We start from the raw sequence: 15,306 nt of genomic DNA, 5'->3' as shown, positions 1-15,306 counted from the left end.
AGTTAAAGATATATCAGATGGCAGAAGCTCATTTGGTCCTTGTCTCAGGAAAACATGGACTGCTGGGGTGTTTATGGGCCCACTCGGCGGTAGATTAGTCCTGAGAGGGAGATAAGGAGGGGATTGAGAGGATGAGTGTCACGAAAAGTAAAGTGCAATTCCATAAATATTCAGTTGGAAAGAAATATAAATCTTTTGGATTCTCAGAATGGTGGAATACATTTATTTTCTGGGATTTAAAGAAACACATGTACACAATAAACTGGGAAACAACAGTACAGGTTGGAGCGATCATGCTAGATGAGGAGATGAGGAGGATGCTGGCCACTCTGAAGAAGCGAGTCAATAAAAGCTGAGGAATGACATATTTGTGTGTCTATAAGAAGAGCCATGGAGTGTGTGTGTGTGCAAGGTTTTGACCACGGTCAGCCGGCCACCATCCTGTCCTCATGGTAATCTTTGGCACCCACATGAATGGTTGTTCCACGTGTTGAGGAGCAGCGTTTCTCGACGTAATCCCAGCAGTTTGCAGTGAGGAAATGAATGGAGGGAGGTGACTAAGGATAAGAGACACTGTGGAGCGGGGCAGGGCTCAGCCAGGCCTGAATTGCATTTTCCCCCTGACAGAATTGATAAAGGGCACCAGGGACTGGCCTGGATCAGCTTAGCTGCAGCTCAGCCGAAGACCAGGCCCAGTCTCTGGACTCAAGCTAAATCAACCAACCACAACACCTTCCATCTCCGGTGCCACTACCTCAGGTCCTAGGGCTGTCCCCTAATCAGAATCGGAATCGGTTTCATTACAAAGTAGGTTTATTATCTTGAGAACATCACATTTAAACACCTAAGGTAAAAACGTTACATGTTTTGCTGTAGGATCCTATGTGATGTGTGTGGGTTTTGTGCTAACCCTGTATATGGCCCGTTAAATGTTATAGGAGACAGAAGAAGGTCTATGTGGAGCAGAGTGTTCCCCCTGATGCTGTGCAGACACTTCTGGAAAGACTCTCACACACTCTGACACACACAAGCCTATTAAAAGTGCAGCATCCTCGGGTGACCTCTGTGTTCCCTTTGCTCTACGGGCTATGTTGCTCTGCGCAGAGCAGGGCTGCAACTCAGGATTTTGTTTACGAGGTGTCGGGAATGCTACTTAATTAATTAGGCTTCCCCTGGTGGCTGAGATGACTCACTGATGACCTTAACAGACACTAATATATACACACATTAGTATGTACACGAGGATGTGCGAGTAGAGGCAAAACGCATAATGATGCAAAACTTGGACATTGTTCCACTCTGTTTTGGTATACACATGCACGCCCCTTTCACCATGTGTGCTCGTTAAGTCTGCAGCAAAGAGCATATCTTTGTTACCTATGAACGTGTTGATTTGAACCAGGGGAAATCAGCCACAGGTCTGCTGTTTGGAACATGGTTTATGTGCAACAACTGTTATTCCACCTACAATTACATGCACATTTTGTTACTTAGAATTATATTGACCCTTTTTCAAGTCATCTGAATTTGACCAATGTGACCCTGCATAATGTATTAGGTTATGCAGGGAATCCTTTCACAGCTGCTCTAACTGCCCTTTGCAGATGCATCATAGGCAGAAAGGAAATAACATTTCGCGTTGCATCATTTTAACTGCAAAAAAAATGTCCGAATCGTGTGGTCGGTTGTTCGGCTGTGTTGTAGAGTAAGAAACAAACAGTCTGAGCTGCATTACTTTATACCCAGTTAGTGTTTTCAAGGAGGATAAAGACTAGCATCATTTAGTGGTGGGGTAAGAGCGGAGATGATGTAGGATCAGTTTGAAAAGCAAGAGGGGAAATTACTGATATACGAAGGAAAGAGAAATGTCTCTTCCTATCCCCAGCTGCCCACCGCTTGAAGGGGAGGACACTGTAATGCTGATTATTAGACTGGGGAATATTTTCCCCCTCTCACATTTCCGTCTGATTTCCCAGATTCCCCCTATCAAAAAGGCAAATGCATGTGAGCGCGCCTGTGTGTGTGTGCCTGTGTGTGTGTGTGTGTGTGTCTCGTTGATGCAATTATGGGTTCTTCCAAGAAGGCACGGACCAATGATGGTTGGAGCCTCTGTTTTGTGTTCTTGGCAACAACTCGCCTGCCATGGAAGATTTGTCATCATTCGTACTATTTCCCCCATCTTTTCCTTTTTCCACACTCCCCTTGTCATTTCGGGACACCAGCCATCCCCTTTCCTGCCTCTCAGTTTCCACTTTTATTTTAAAACATAACTCCCACTTACCTTTACCCGCCACATCCTCATGCTGAGGTCACGCTTGCTCGATGGGGCTTTCTCTGTTTCACCCACGTGTCCCCTGCTCTGGTTTCTACCGGTAGATAATTACACTTTCCTGGTGCCTGGATGCAGGGCAGCATGTCAATTCTACCAAAATAACTTGCCTTGCCAGCACGCCTCTGCTCTAATTCCCTTAAGTGTGTCCTTCTTCTGGCCTGTGTGTGCTTGCCTGTGTGCCCCACATGTGTCTGTTAGTGTGTCTCTATCATTCTGTCTGCCCGTGTGACTGTCAACACACTCCCTCACCATTCTTCAGTCAGCCATTTCCTGATGTCATCAGTGGTGCAGAGCGCTGTGAAGCGTCACCGTGGTGACTGAATCTTGAGTGACAGCTGAGTCGTAGTCTATCTGATAACTTCAACCTTCAATTAAGCGCTATCTGTGGCGCCGCTTCTTCCCGAGCACACGCTCACACACATTGATAGGAAGCTGACTGACGGCTCAGCATGTCATTTCTGTTGACCTTCAGGCATCTGATAGGCTGATGTCTTTCATGTGCACCTCTGTCTCCTCTGCCTACTTTATTCCCTGTGTATGTGTTTAATGCCCAGGTGGGTTGTGGGTATGCCATTGGGTAGTATGAAATGCTTAACAGTGAAAATACACTACCCGTGCACCCCACAGATGTCGCCATTGCTGTGCTGACTCTATGAAATGGAAACTCAGACGTAAGCGCTTGAGCAACTGCCTGACAGGAGTGTCTGAACTCCTCTCACCAGTGTCAAGAGGCTGAGAGAACAACATGAACACTTCCATAGATCTATGAAAAACGTTGTGCTATACCGGCATCTGGTGTTTTGAGGGTTGTCATGGTATTTTTAACGGAATCCTTTTGAACCCCCCTCCTCACCATCACAATTTACTTTTATAAACTACACTTCCTCAGCAGAACATACGTTTGATCCCCCTGGCAGGTTAACATTTGCTTGGTTATTGGTCCGTGTTTTGAAGTTAAATGAATCCAATCGAACATCTTAATGACTTCTTGGTCAAAATAAAACAGGGAGTTTTTGATCAATAATGGCTCTCTGCACTCAGCTGTCTGAGACAGGAGATTGGTTTCTTTATTTTATTGTTGTTTATCAGAGTATTAAGGTAGAAGAAAGGCTTTCATTAAGTCTACTTTGTCTCATACATTTAGAACTTTAAAAAAAAAGAGTAAGAAATGAAATGGTGTAAAAAGATCTCTTTGTGTTTAGCTATGACAAACAGCTGTGAGTGTGTGAGTGTGTGCCAGCCTTTAGAGAGAGGGGAACATTTAGCTTCATTGCTCGATGATGCTTCACTTCGGTTGCAATGCAGAGATTTTAAAGTACCAAAAAAGACTCTGGTGATTTGAGCAGTCAGGCTGTTCTGGACCTTTCTGTTTCACTGCAGTAAAAACCAGCCAGATCCCTTCACAGAGAAAGTCATTAAGCTTGTTCCCATGTGGGTGTCATCACTTATCATGCCAGCTCCTGATATCCTTCTGACCCCCTTAAGTCATTACCAGTCCTGAAAATGTACCGCCCCACACCTCGCCTCACCTCGCTGATAGAGCTGCAGAGTGGAGGATTTTGATATCTGTAGCTGGCCAGCCATGCATGATGATGATGATGATGATGATAATTTGATGAACGGGTGGTCTTCTAGTTAGCTATTTGATGATGAGTGTAATTACAATGATGATTTAAACAGAGAGAACTCTATTTGTTGTAGTCAGTTAACATGATGAAGGGCAACAGTGTAAGCTGTTAAATGTGTATTTATAATTGTGCTAATTCAAGTGAGTGCTTGCATATTACCAACTAGTGCTTGTATCCTGTAAGTGGACGCTGTTTAGTGCTTCCTGGGCCGGTTTGTCTCTGCAGACGTTAAGCTGAGGGACGGAGGGAGGTGGAAAGAGAAGGACAAAGGGAGCAGGTTTACCCTACAGGATTTAAAGGCTGCACCAGCAATGTAGTGTCTGAAGAAAAGGAAGACTTAAAACTTTGCAAAACTAATGTAGATATCATTTAGTTGAAAAATAATCTCATGCTAATATTTCATTTTAAATAAAAAAACATATTTTCTTCTGAAAAATAGCTGACTCTTGTTTACCATGAATTAACCCGTTAAATTGACAAGCTTAGTCTCTTGAAATCAGTGGTGCTGTCACTGAGGTGCATAAGAATCCACCAGCTACATCCGTATCTGAGGCACCAACAGGTCAAATCCATAATTGATCACCAGCTGCATTATATGATCAAAACAGGCACTGAGTCCCACACTCACCCGAGTAAGAAGGCGAGTACACTGTCGTGGTCATATGCAGCCTCTTTCCCTGCAAGACTCTATCACATCAATTAGTTAAGCTGCAAGGTTGTCAGTGGTGTGTGTGTGTGTGTGTGTGTGTGCCCGGCTGGGTCTCTATCAGTGTATTGCAAACCCGGCAGCCGTCCTGTGTGTGACTGAGGAACCATTAGCAGTAACTTTATAGCTGTGAACATTGCAGTGTGAGGTGAGTTTATTCTATTTTTGTGGTGAATAAATGATTCACAAGACACCAAGCTTCTGTGACTTGCTTGCCAGCTGCTGAATATAGTGAAGACAGTTAGACCTGAAGTAAGCATCAACTCAGGCTAAGGCTTACTAAAGGTAGGCGGACCTTTTTAAGTTCAACAGAAATTCCTTTTTAGGTGACAAGCGTTAGTTTCTCTAAGCTATTAATGTTATTTAAAAAAATAAAATAAAATCTGATGGCTTTAATTGGTCGTTTTCTGATCAAATAATAAGAAATATCATCCATAATAGGAATGATTCTCAGTATACCTGTATGAATGTTTTTATCTGTTTGACAACCAGCTGACTAGTAACACAGTCAGCCAAAGTTGATGAAGCTGTGAGGGAGAAGCTCATGACTGGTCAGCTGATGCAAGTGTGACTTCAGTGCTTTGCCTGAACTAATGCACTTCTCTAACAGAAGAATGGGCACATTTTTGTCAGACAGGACCAATCCTAAATGGATACCGTTTCCATCCCTCCTCGTGATGACGGATAAGCTAGCATTTGTTCTAAGCTTTCCCAGCTCTGTCAAAGTACAGTCTCCTACTGACTTGTGATTAACTAACAGGCAAACAAACACTGACGTACAGGCTAAATCCTTATTACTCTTTCTGCAAATATCTTATCTTAGAGTTCATCAACTTTGCTCTGTGCTTCTTTCACTCATGTCTCCCAAAACCAGTCTTCCCTCTGTATTTCCACCCTGCCTGCAACCCCAAAATAAACCCAAACAGAATTATCAAAGGAGCCATGGATTAGGTGCTAAATGCTGGATGTGCTGAATAGAGCGCTTTGAAGTATATGGGGCATTAAGGCAAAAATGTCACCATTGGAATCTAATTCTAACTTTGACTCCTTCATCGCCCCCGCCTTCATTCCACAGCTTTATCTCCACTGTCCCTCCTGTGGACGAAGTTTGCAAACTGCTGTATATGAGCCACCTGTGTAGTGCTTCCCTGTCTATGTATGAGTGTGGGTTCTGGGGATCAGGCCACAAGGCAAACAAATCATATGGATTCACCGAAGGATGGAACATTTTCCACCCAAAGATGAACGAGGGATGAGAGGCAGGCTGCCGGCTGACGGCTAAGGAGGTTGTGTGTAGCCAGAGAGACATTGATTTTTGCTATGAGAGACCGAGGCACATGAGAGGATGACATGCATAAGAGGAAAGGCCAGATCCTGTGTACTAAGACAAAGAGGAAAAGAAAGCCTGCTCTGTTTCCACAAGTCATAAATGGATACAGAATAAAGGGGAAGGAGACGCAGTGTTCAACTCAGTGTTCTCTGTAAAGCCTAACAAATCTGTAACTTAAAGTGAAATGAGATAAAGGAATTCTATGTATGATGAAAAGCGGAGTTTTGCTGTGATAAATGTTTAGCCATTGCTTTGGTATCATCTCTTTCAAAGTGTTACTTATGACTTTATGGGAGGGTTGGAATCAAGTGAGTGAGAGGAAGAGGAGCGATGGCAGTGTCTAGTCCAACCATAGATTCCACCTTGCTTTGATACATTGCACTGAATGAACTTTTCCTCATTTCCATAAGCTTTGTGAGGCCGGCTAATAAGTGATTGGTATTCTCGCCGTGGCCTGGCCCCGCTCTTCGATAAGCTGTGTGCGCACACAGCCGGAGCCCTCAGCATGATCTAATTTCCTGTCTCCCAAACACCACAAACAAACGCCGTCAAAGGCACAATTGTTCTGCTTCCCTGAGAACAATTTGGTTGGTGAAACTGTTGTTGTTTCTCAGTTCTGCACACAAAAAACAAACCACAATGCACACACACAAACCAATGCAACATTAGCTCTGGGTGCCGAGGGTGTCTGCAAGAGTTCACTCCATACATTGTGGTTTCACAAACACTGTGGCGTAGACGTAGATATGCTCACAACATAACCCGCCTGTGGAGTAGCGATTGCTGGGGCTAAACAAAGGCCCTTTTTAATGTCAGTGTAAGCCCTTGTCCTGAAGGGGGCTTTGTGTGTGTGTAAGTGTGTGTATGTGTGTGTGTGTATGTGTGTCTGTCTTTCTGTTTGCACACAAACTGTTTGTTTATACTGTATGCTATTCTCTGTATTAGGGTGTCTGTTTGAAAAACTGAGATAAAATGGGGCCGTAATAGAGAAGTGAGAAAAAGAGTTGGTCAACCAAAGGTCCCATTGTGTCTAATCTTTGAATTCAGTAAATGAGCAGAGGAAATAAGAGCGCAGCAAAGAGAAAAAGAGACTGCTGGAAGTTTCTTAGTCAGCGAAATGCGTAGTTTATGCAACTGTTCTCATCACCGGATGGGTGCTGACAGGAGGGCCTGATTAAACAGAGCTGCAATTGTTTACTTGAACACCAGAATGGCCTTTTGCTCTCTATTTCTAGTCATTGTGCGATCAGGCAACAGTGGTTGGAAATAATCGGTTTATTTAAATCATGACTGTTAGTATTTTTATGTATTATCTATTGTTAAAATACAAATGTCCCTGCCACTAGCGACTGCTTCAAGGGTCCCAGAGGCTGTAAGCTTTTGAAATCCAGCCAAAATTCATGGTGGTTTCTAGACATTACTTTAAAAAGCGGCCTGGAAGCCAGTGGAAGTGCTGTAACAGCAGAAATATTGAAGATGAAAACTAGCTTTTTTTAGTAGGTGCGGAGGAGGCTAGATAGTTTAGCGAGGGGGGGTGAAGAGCGGATAGTGTATTTGGCAGGGAGGGCACTGTATCCATCCTACTCCTCTGGCAGTACTGAGTGCAGTTCCTGGCAGGCTCAACGGCTCTGCACCCTTCTGATAACTTACCCGTTTGGCTTTCCATTGTCTCTGCATTCCAGTGGCTTAAAATGGAGGTCACCTTTTCTAACAGCATATCAACATCCTCGAGAATAATGTCAGACCCTCAGTGCACAGCGGGGGGGAGACATTGAGCTTTATTTCATCAGAGTTTATTTGGCATCGTTATTTACAGAGTTACACTTCCAATTGCGAGGTTTTAATCAAATGAGATTATTTCTTACTCCAAAGCCAGATTGTGGTGGGATGCTGGAAGCACAAACATAATCGTAAATGTATGATGTGTGTTTGCATTTGAAAAAATATTCTTGAGTGATGTTTGTGAATGAAACTTGTGGTAAGTGCATGGCCAGACATGACGCCTGCCCTGTGCCGTTCCTCAGCCCACATTTGTGTTTGTGCACATGCATCAGTCACCATTAAAACACATCTGACACTGTAACACCAGCCGTCCCCCACATGCGCTTACTCCACGGGGTGTGAGGCGGCTAGCAATAAAACCTGAGCCCCACGCATGCACCGCCTGCCCTAACCCTCTATCCTTGAGCGACCTCTCGGATCAAGTTGAGTTCCACATTTAGAGTGGAAAAACGATGAGAATGTGTCGGCCTTGCTTATAATAGCTCCCCTAGTACTGGAAAAACAAGACGTGCGTTTCTTTTCCACCCTCTGCTCTTGTGCCTTCATCTCGCTAACCATTTTCTCGCCATCAGGTGCCTTATTTCTGTCGGGCGCAATTTTCCTCAGCATGTTCATCTCCACAGAGAAACACGTTTCACTGCGAAAGGGAGGATGGTATTGGCTACAAAGTGAAAGGGGCAGATGATAAAATGTTTAATGCTCCTGTTGAGTCACTTTGGGATTTCCCTCCTGATATTTTTAATCATTTATGCTTACTGTCCAACTCTTGTCTATTTGACTCATTCTTTAATTTAGCTGCAAATATATTCAATATTCTTATAGTGGGCAAATCTGATGGAATTTGATCTGATTATTATTTTATTATTATTTATTCCATGAGGCTTGCGGGAACTGTCACATGTGGCCTATACGGAGAACCACATATAAATATGGAAAATGTAGGTGTTCATTTTGTGTGTACCAAATGACAGATAGCATTTTTCAAATATGCCACTGCAGTTGCTGGCGGGGCAGGCTGTATAACAGCAACCAGGACATTGCCACTGTAGCTTTTGTGTGATAGGTTAGAGGCCGTGTGTGTTTCTGTGTGTTGTTGAGAAGAACCCCAGCACCACCATAATGCCCACAGCTTGGGGTTCACCCTTGTCTGCGATGGGTGCTTTGATGCAGCCCGACAGCTCGCGCCTGTGCTCCTCGAGGCTGTGTGTTTGTGTGTGCGTGCATGCGAGTCAGAAGCAGGGCAGCAGGCCACCGTGCGGCATTAGTGGCTGACCTCCGAGGACAGGTGCCCCTACATCCTGCCTACATCCTCTCAGTAGGCGCACACTCTTTCACAAATAGCCCCTGCACCGGTTTCCTTGATTCGAGTTAACCAAACCGACAGTTGCCTTGTGACAGAGACACGCACTGAATAAATCCTGCGTAGCTGCGTGCTAGGATCATCCGCAGGGACACCAGCGTCTCTCCAGCTACAGGGAGTGTCTTTCCTGCTGGAGACGGGCTGCGATCGCAGGCAAGCCCAGAGGCAGGGACAAAGGAAATGGCAGCCTGGAGTTTTTAACTGTTTTCAACACAATAATTTCCTTAGTTTATGGAAAAATACACCAACAACGCATTCAATTTGTTATCCCTCGGTAATTAAACGTGACTTCTCAGACGGCCTTTTGGATTTTGTTGAGGCATTGATTCAGTGCGAACGCAGATGTGACTGCGTTTAAGAATTCAAAGCGGCGGTGTCACGGCTCATTGTTACACTTCAAGAGACAACCAGTTGTGCTTTTCTGCGTCAAGGAAAGCTTTCCACTATGCCAGTTAGCATTTGGGTATTTTCAGGTTTGGAGATTTTGCTTGAGTAAAAATACCCCATTATAATAGTGTAATTTGCTGCCCTTCTCCCCGGCTCTCCTCCTTTCCTTCTGTTTTTATTTTGGCTGAAAATTGTGTTTGATTATTTCAACACATTTTCCGTTTATCCCGTTGGAAGCCAGTTTGAAGTGGAGAGGATGACGTCGGTAAATACGTTTCCCTTTGGTACAAAGCTCCAAAGCCACTCACCAGTGAAAGAGGGCCTTGATAAGAAGATTGTGTCAAGCACACCATCTCACCTGAGAATTCCCCCCCCCTCTTCACCCTTCCTTCTCCATTTCCTCTTGTTTTCTTCCAACCATTCCTTCCTACATTAATTCCCTGTAGTTCATTTTCTATTTGGAACTATTTTGTGTGGTTGGTAAAGTCAGAGCAAAAAAACCCAAATGTCTGACGGGAAAAGGAAAATCTTATAATTAATCTGTGAAAAGGCCCATACAATAATTGGACTCTATTCTTCCTAGGTGATACTAAATGCACTTCTCCTCTCTTGTAGTGCTGTTAGGAGAAAAACAACCAATGTATCTAATTGAACAGTGTTGCAGGAGAAACCAAGGCTGACGGGGAAAGACAGAATGTGTGGTTGATTTTGTGTGGTGTGTGTGTAGTTGTGCAGCAGTGGCTCGGTATCCAGTAAAGCTGAAGTCATGCTAACTTAGAAGCTCAATAAAAGTGGAATCTTTGTCCATCTGTATGTTTGTTTTTGCATACACCATACTAAGCAATGTCGAGATGAATTTGACCTTTTTCTATTCAGCCCTTGTTACTGAAATAATGTAATTGCCTATTAACTCTTCTCCCTTGTGCTCTGCTTTTATATGCAATTGCACATGTGATGTAAAGTAATATCTCACTGTATATTCACCCATAGACTAACTGGTTTCCTTTTGTATTTGCAGTATAACTTTGTGGGGAGAATCCTTGGCCCTCGTGGACTCACAGCCAAACAGTTGGAAGCAGAGACGGGATGCAAAATCATGGTGCGAGGCAAAAGCTCCATGAGAGACAAGAAGAAGGTAAGCTCATTTGCAAGTGTCTTAATAACAATGTTACTTTGTACATTATTATATTAAGTCCCAAGTGTTACCAAAGCATTTCACATATACACTCGCATATTTATTTCTCCACAAGGATTCATCATATGTCTTGAGATATGACACAATGATGTGAAACTCGCTGTGACTGCTGTCCACAAACACGTCTCACTATCCCAGTAGAGACACAAACACACGCTTGGTTCATGCTCTTGGCTGCATTCTGACATCTGATAGGGCTGTTTGCTAAACGCTGCGCTGCGGAAAGGCAGACGGCGAATGCCAGGGGCCGCCTCTATTTCTGGAGCTACTGCGCTGAGGTTGGAGACTTAAAAGGTTAATGTTGTGTGTGTACACATCCTGAGACCCAAGGGGTGAACTTAGGCAAAACAAAATGGTAGCTTACTTTAAAGGACAAAACATATTTCCCATTAAATTATGCAAATGTAGTAAACAGCCATGTCACAGAATGAAAAGGCTGGCTATGTTGCACAGGTGATGAAAGCTTGTCAGACTATGGCTTGTCTTTATTGCCCTACTATCAGGTCAACCTGCATTAGTGTGTTTTCACGCCTACAATGTTGACTCGGTGCATAATTTGGCAGAGTATATATTGAATATTAATGCACCATACCATAAATGCTACAGTAACTTCAGTGTATTCAAAATAGTGTCAGATACGATTCCTTGATGTACTATGACGACAAACAGTTTTGAACATTGTGGTTTAACAAGCATCCGTGCATGTATTGCTTTGTTATAACTTTTTTGAGCTTTTTTTCCTTTTGACTTTCTTCTTCATTGAGTGAGTCGCTTCCTTATTTTTAATTCTCTTCCTTTTCTTTTTTTTTCTGTACCTCCCACTTGCTCTGATGTGCCAGGCGGCGGTGCTATACAACAATGCATTTACATAAGTGTGTTTCACCCCTCTTGGTATGGGAATCACCTTCTCTCCACACACACACACACACAGACACACACACACATGGCCCACAGTGCATAGTAACAGAAAACAATTCAAACACACAAACGTACACAGATTTTCAGCTGAGTCATAATCTTCGAAGCCTCAGTTTGCTGCAGAGCCAACGCTTTCTTCGCTCTCTTTTTTTTTTAAATGGCTCCTCAATTCATATTTTAATTTCTGTCTCTTCGTCCCCTTATTTCCCTCGGAGTGTTCATTAGAACAGAACAAGATGAAGATCTCTGCTTATGGTTTTTACTTTGGAATATCCTGAAGTAGTTAAATGGGAGAAAATGTGCTCAAACACACGTCTTAAAAGCTAGTCTTAGCTCATTACATGAATATTATGATCCTAATAATCTCTTAACATTTTAAAATGTAATGGCTCAGGCTAGTTTGTTTTATATTAGTCTGGATATGTCTAAGGCCAAATTACTATGCTAACACAATCCAGTTTTAAATGTATACTGGAAAACAGCGGAGCAGGATATTGTCTTTACTCAGTATGTTGATATGAGAGGAAGTCAGGAAATTAGCCAATATTATTTTATAAATAATCCTGGCTGGTTTTTATAGAAGTTAGGAAGAAAATCAGTTTTATTATTAGATGGGTTTTTAGCGCATTTAAAATAAAAATAATTGCATAATTGTTTTAACAAAAGCTTTATATCTATTTAGAAGGACATTCTCATTCCTCTACTTTTCTGTCCCTTACCTTAAACTACTAATGTATTTTCAGTAACATTGGGTTAAGCTGTGGGAAAATACAATGTAAAAAACACCCTGCCCGTTTTATATCCTCTGCTGTCTCCCATGGCAATAAATCACAAAAAGCGTTTGGACGGCCAGAGTGTCATAACGGAGGCTCGGGCCAAGACAAAGGCTCCGCCGCAGCATCCTCACCCTCAGTATCTCCTGCTTGATGCCCTGTGGCAGCAGAGGAAGCCGCGGGAGCAGCTTAGCCAGTGTGTTTATTCAGGATCCATTAGCGGCAGCGTTTTTATGCTCTCAATAATTCAGCTGGTTGCTCCCTCCTGGGCCGCACTGCCTGGCGGGGAATCGGCTCACTGGAGCTATGCAGTGGGAGAGAGTCGAGCAGACACTCATGAGGGGAAGGGAGTAAAACAAAAGAAAGAACAATGGCGAGAGAAGAAAAGCAGAGGTAGACGATGAGGAGGAAAATAAGCAGGTGATGAGAAAAAGGTGGTAATTCACAAACATAATGCTTATAATGAGGGATGTCATGATCAATTTATTTTCCACTTCATTTTCCTTTTTAGATTATTTAAAAACTGAGTTGAAATTGTTATATTAAATTTGTGGATTTTCATTTATTGTTTCCCTAAAATAATGATTTTGATTGCTGTTATTGAACATCCCCCACAAATACTGTTGAGCCTGCTGTCACTTATTACCGTTCCCATCCTTTTTAAAGCTAGCCTTTTGATTTGTTAGATGTGACAGAAGATTTATTTTATATTTTACCACTGCTGTCGCTTTTAGGAGTTTACCATTTTATGATAAACAAACAATTGTTATTATTTGACTATTTTTATCTTGGTCACTTGTAAAATGTCATAGCTAATGTGTATGTTTGTTTGACTATATACAAACATATTCAATTTAGCTTTTTAAAATAGCAAATATCACATATATATAATATATATATATATTTACCAAACTCAAATATATACTTTTATATTATGTCATTCATGATCACAGTATAATACAATTGTGAAATCACTAAACCCACCTGTGTATGTGTGTAGTGACAAACGCAGGATAATGATCTGTCCCAAGACTGCCCTTCACACTCTGATCAAACTAAACAAATATAAAGTGTCTATGAGAGCGACTCGGTTAATGCAGCTTTCCTGTCAATTCTCTGCATTGAGGCTTCTGGACTTCCTTCTTTTGACACATTGGTTGAGAGAGGAGGATACACTAATCCTGTACAGAGCACTTATTTGAAGGTGTGTATATGACACGTCTTACAGTCCCTTTATTTATTCTGCAGCATTGTCTTAGTTGGAAGGCTTGAGTTACCGTCCAAAGGGAAGACGCTTTCTCCTTCTCCATTATTATTGTCAAAACAGTTAAAAGGATAAAGGACTCGTTGTGGAGCTTTATTCCAATCAAACTTGTATCTAATGTGGCAGCTTGACTGCCGCTGGTTTTCACTCTTACAGTAATGCCTAATGCAAAACAACAGGAACAACAGCAATTAAATTACATGTACGTTATATCGACCATAGCACAAATAGGATGGGGATTTCCCTCCTTTTGCTGAGACACTTTATCTAATTCTAGTTTGGCTCCAACACAGTGAGATCACACTTGGCACAAAGATAGCTGTAATACTTTGAGACAAACTAAAGTGTTCTTTCAAACTTGCATTTTAAGATGTGCTTTATATTAAATTAATTTCATTTAGTTTGTTGCGGATTTTCCTGGCACATAATGGCTAAAAAGCTGGTCTCAGCACTGGAAGAACAGAATAGACCTTCAACCCCTGCCAGAGAATAGACAGTGCCACACCCCAGCATCTACATTTTATTGCTTTTATTTATGAAACTAGTGTGTGACATTCCCAATCAATATGTTGGACTTGACTGGCCCGTTGGCACTGCAGCATGCCCACTTTTTGTTTAGAGTTTAAGCTGACTTGCTTTTCCTTTCTTATCGCCTTGGTCTTGAATACTTGTCCCAGTGCAGCTGAAAGCTAGTTTCTTAGGAGTAAATGGGGAGCTATTGTGTTGATGAATAAAGGGAAGCAATGTTTAGGTGTTTCTTTTAATACATTGGATATGCACGTGGCTGGAAATGTTTTTTAAGGAAGGACATTTAGTCTTTTAAGACTGCTAAAGTATGCATCATTTTTCACAAAGAGCCAGGAATCCTGACATTTAGGATACCTGTTTGGGATTTCCTTCTGAGTTCTGAACTAGTCCTCTTTGTCCTTTTAGATTTAGATATTACATATAATGTTGTATTTTATAAAAAGAGATCTAACCCAAAGCAATCATTGGGTAGACCAAAACCACTAAGCTTTCAAAAGGCCTCCATTCTTGATTAACGTTTTAATATTACAAGGTCGTCTGTCTTACTTGTAAAGTCAAGTAGAAAGAATTTGAACAAGTGTATATTGAGTTTTATCCTTCCTCTACAGCCCCGCCTGCTCTCTTGTCCTTCCTTGCCCCCGCTGCACCTGTTTGGTGTGCTGGCATTTAGCCTCAGTTGCACGACCCCAGTTGGGAATGTCCTTTAGCATCAAAGGAGAAGGCACTGTTCAGAGCAAGAGAGTTGAAACAGTGCAAACAATTAATTTATGAGTGTTAAAGTGCAACATCGCTGGAACACAATTGTAGCGCCGCGTAGTCAATAATCCTATTGAGGCAGCAGGGTGTTATATTAAGTAGGCCCGACCTTCACACACAACACCAGAGATTGAAAGCTTTGTCTCTGATAGTGTGCACCCTGTTATGTGTCCTTGAGCCATGCAATGAATCTCTTCCAGCTTACATGACCGTGTAGTGTAACTACACAGGTGGGGGCTGGTGTAATGATAGTACCTACAGGATCAATAGAGTAACATGCAAACTAGGGATGGGAATTTGAAAGCAAATGTATATTCGACCCCCAAAAAAAGGATTAACCGAAATGT

At 42.4% G+C, this 15,306-nt stretch overlaps 1 protein-coding gene across 3 annotated transcripts in view; it reads left to right on the top strand.

Annotated features, from left to right (window-relative positions):
• qkia (QKI, KH domain containing, RNA binding a) overlaps window positions 1–15,306 on the top strand; it is an 85,467-nt gene that overhangs the window by 31,284 nt on the left and 38,877 nt on the right. For all 3 annotated transcript variants that reach the window (XM_034231703.1, XM_034231704.1, XM_034231702.1), the window contains exon 3: window positions 10,544–10,660. In XM_034231703.1, coding sequence (XP_034087594.1) covers window positions 10,544–10,660 — 117 coding nt within the window. The remainder of the gene's footprint in view (window positions 1–10,543; window positions 10,661–15,306) is intronic.

Source organism: Gymnodraco acuticeps, unplaced genomic scaffold (genome assembly GCF_902827175.1).
Source record: "Gymnodraco acuticeps unplaced genomic scaffold, fGymAcu1.1, whole genome shotgun sequence".
Classification (NCBI taxonomy): Eukaryota; Metazoa; Chordata; class Actinopteri; order Perciformes; family Bathydraconidae; genus Gymnodraco; species Gymnodraco acuticeps.
Note: the sequence above shows the minus strand (reverse complement) of the source record. Positions and strands in the feature narration are given on the sequence as shown.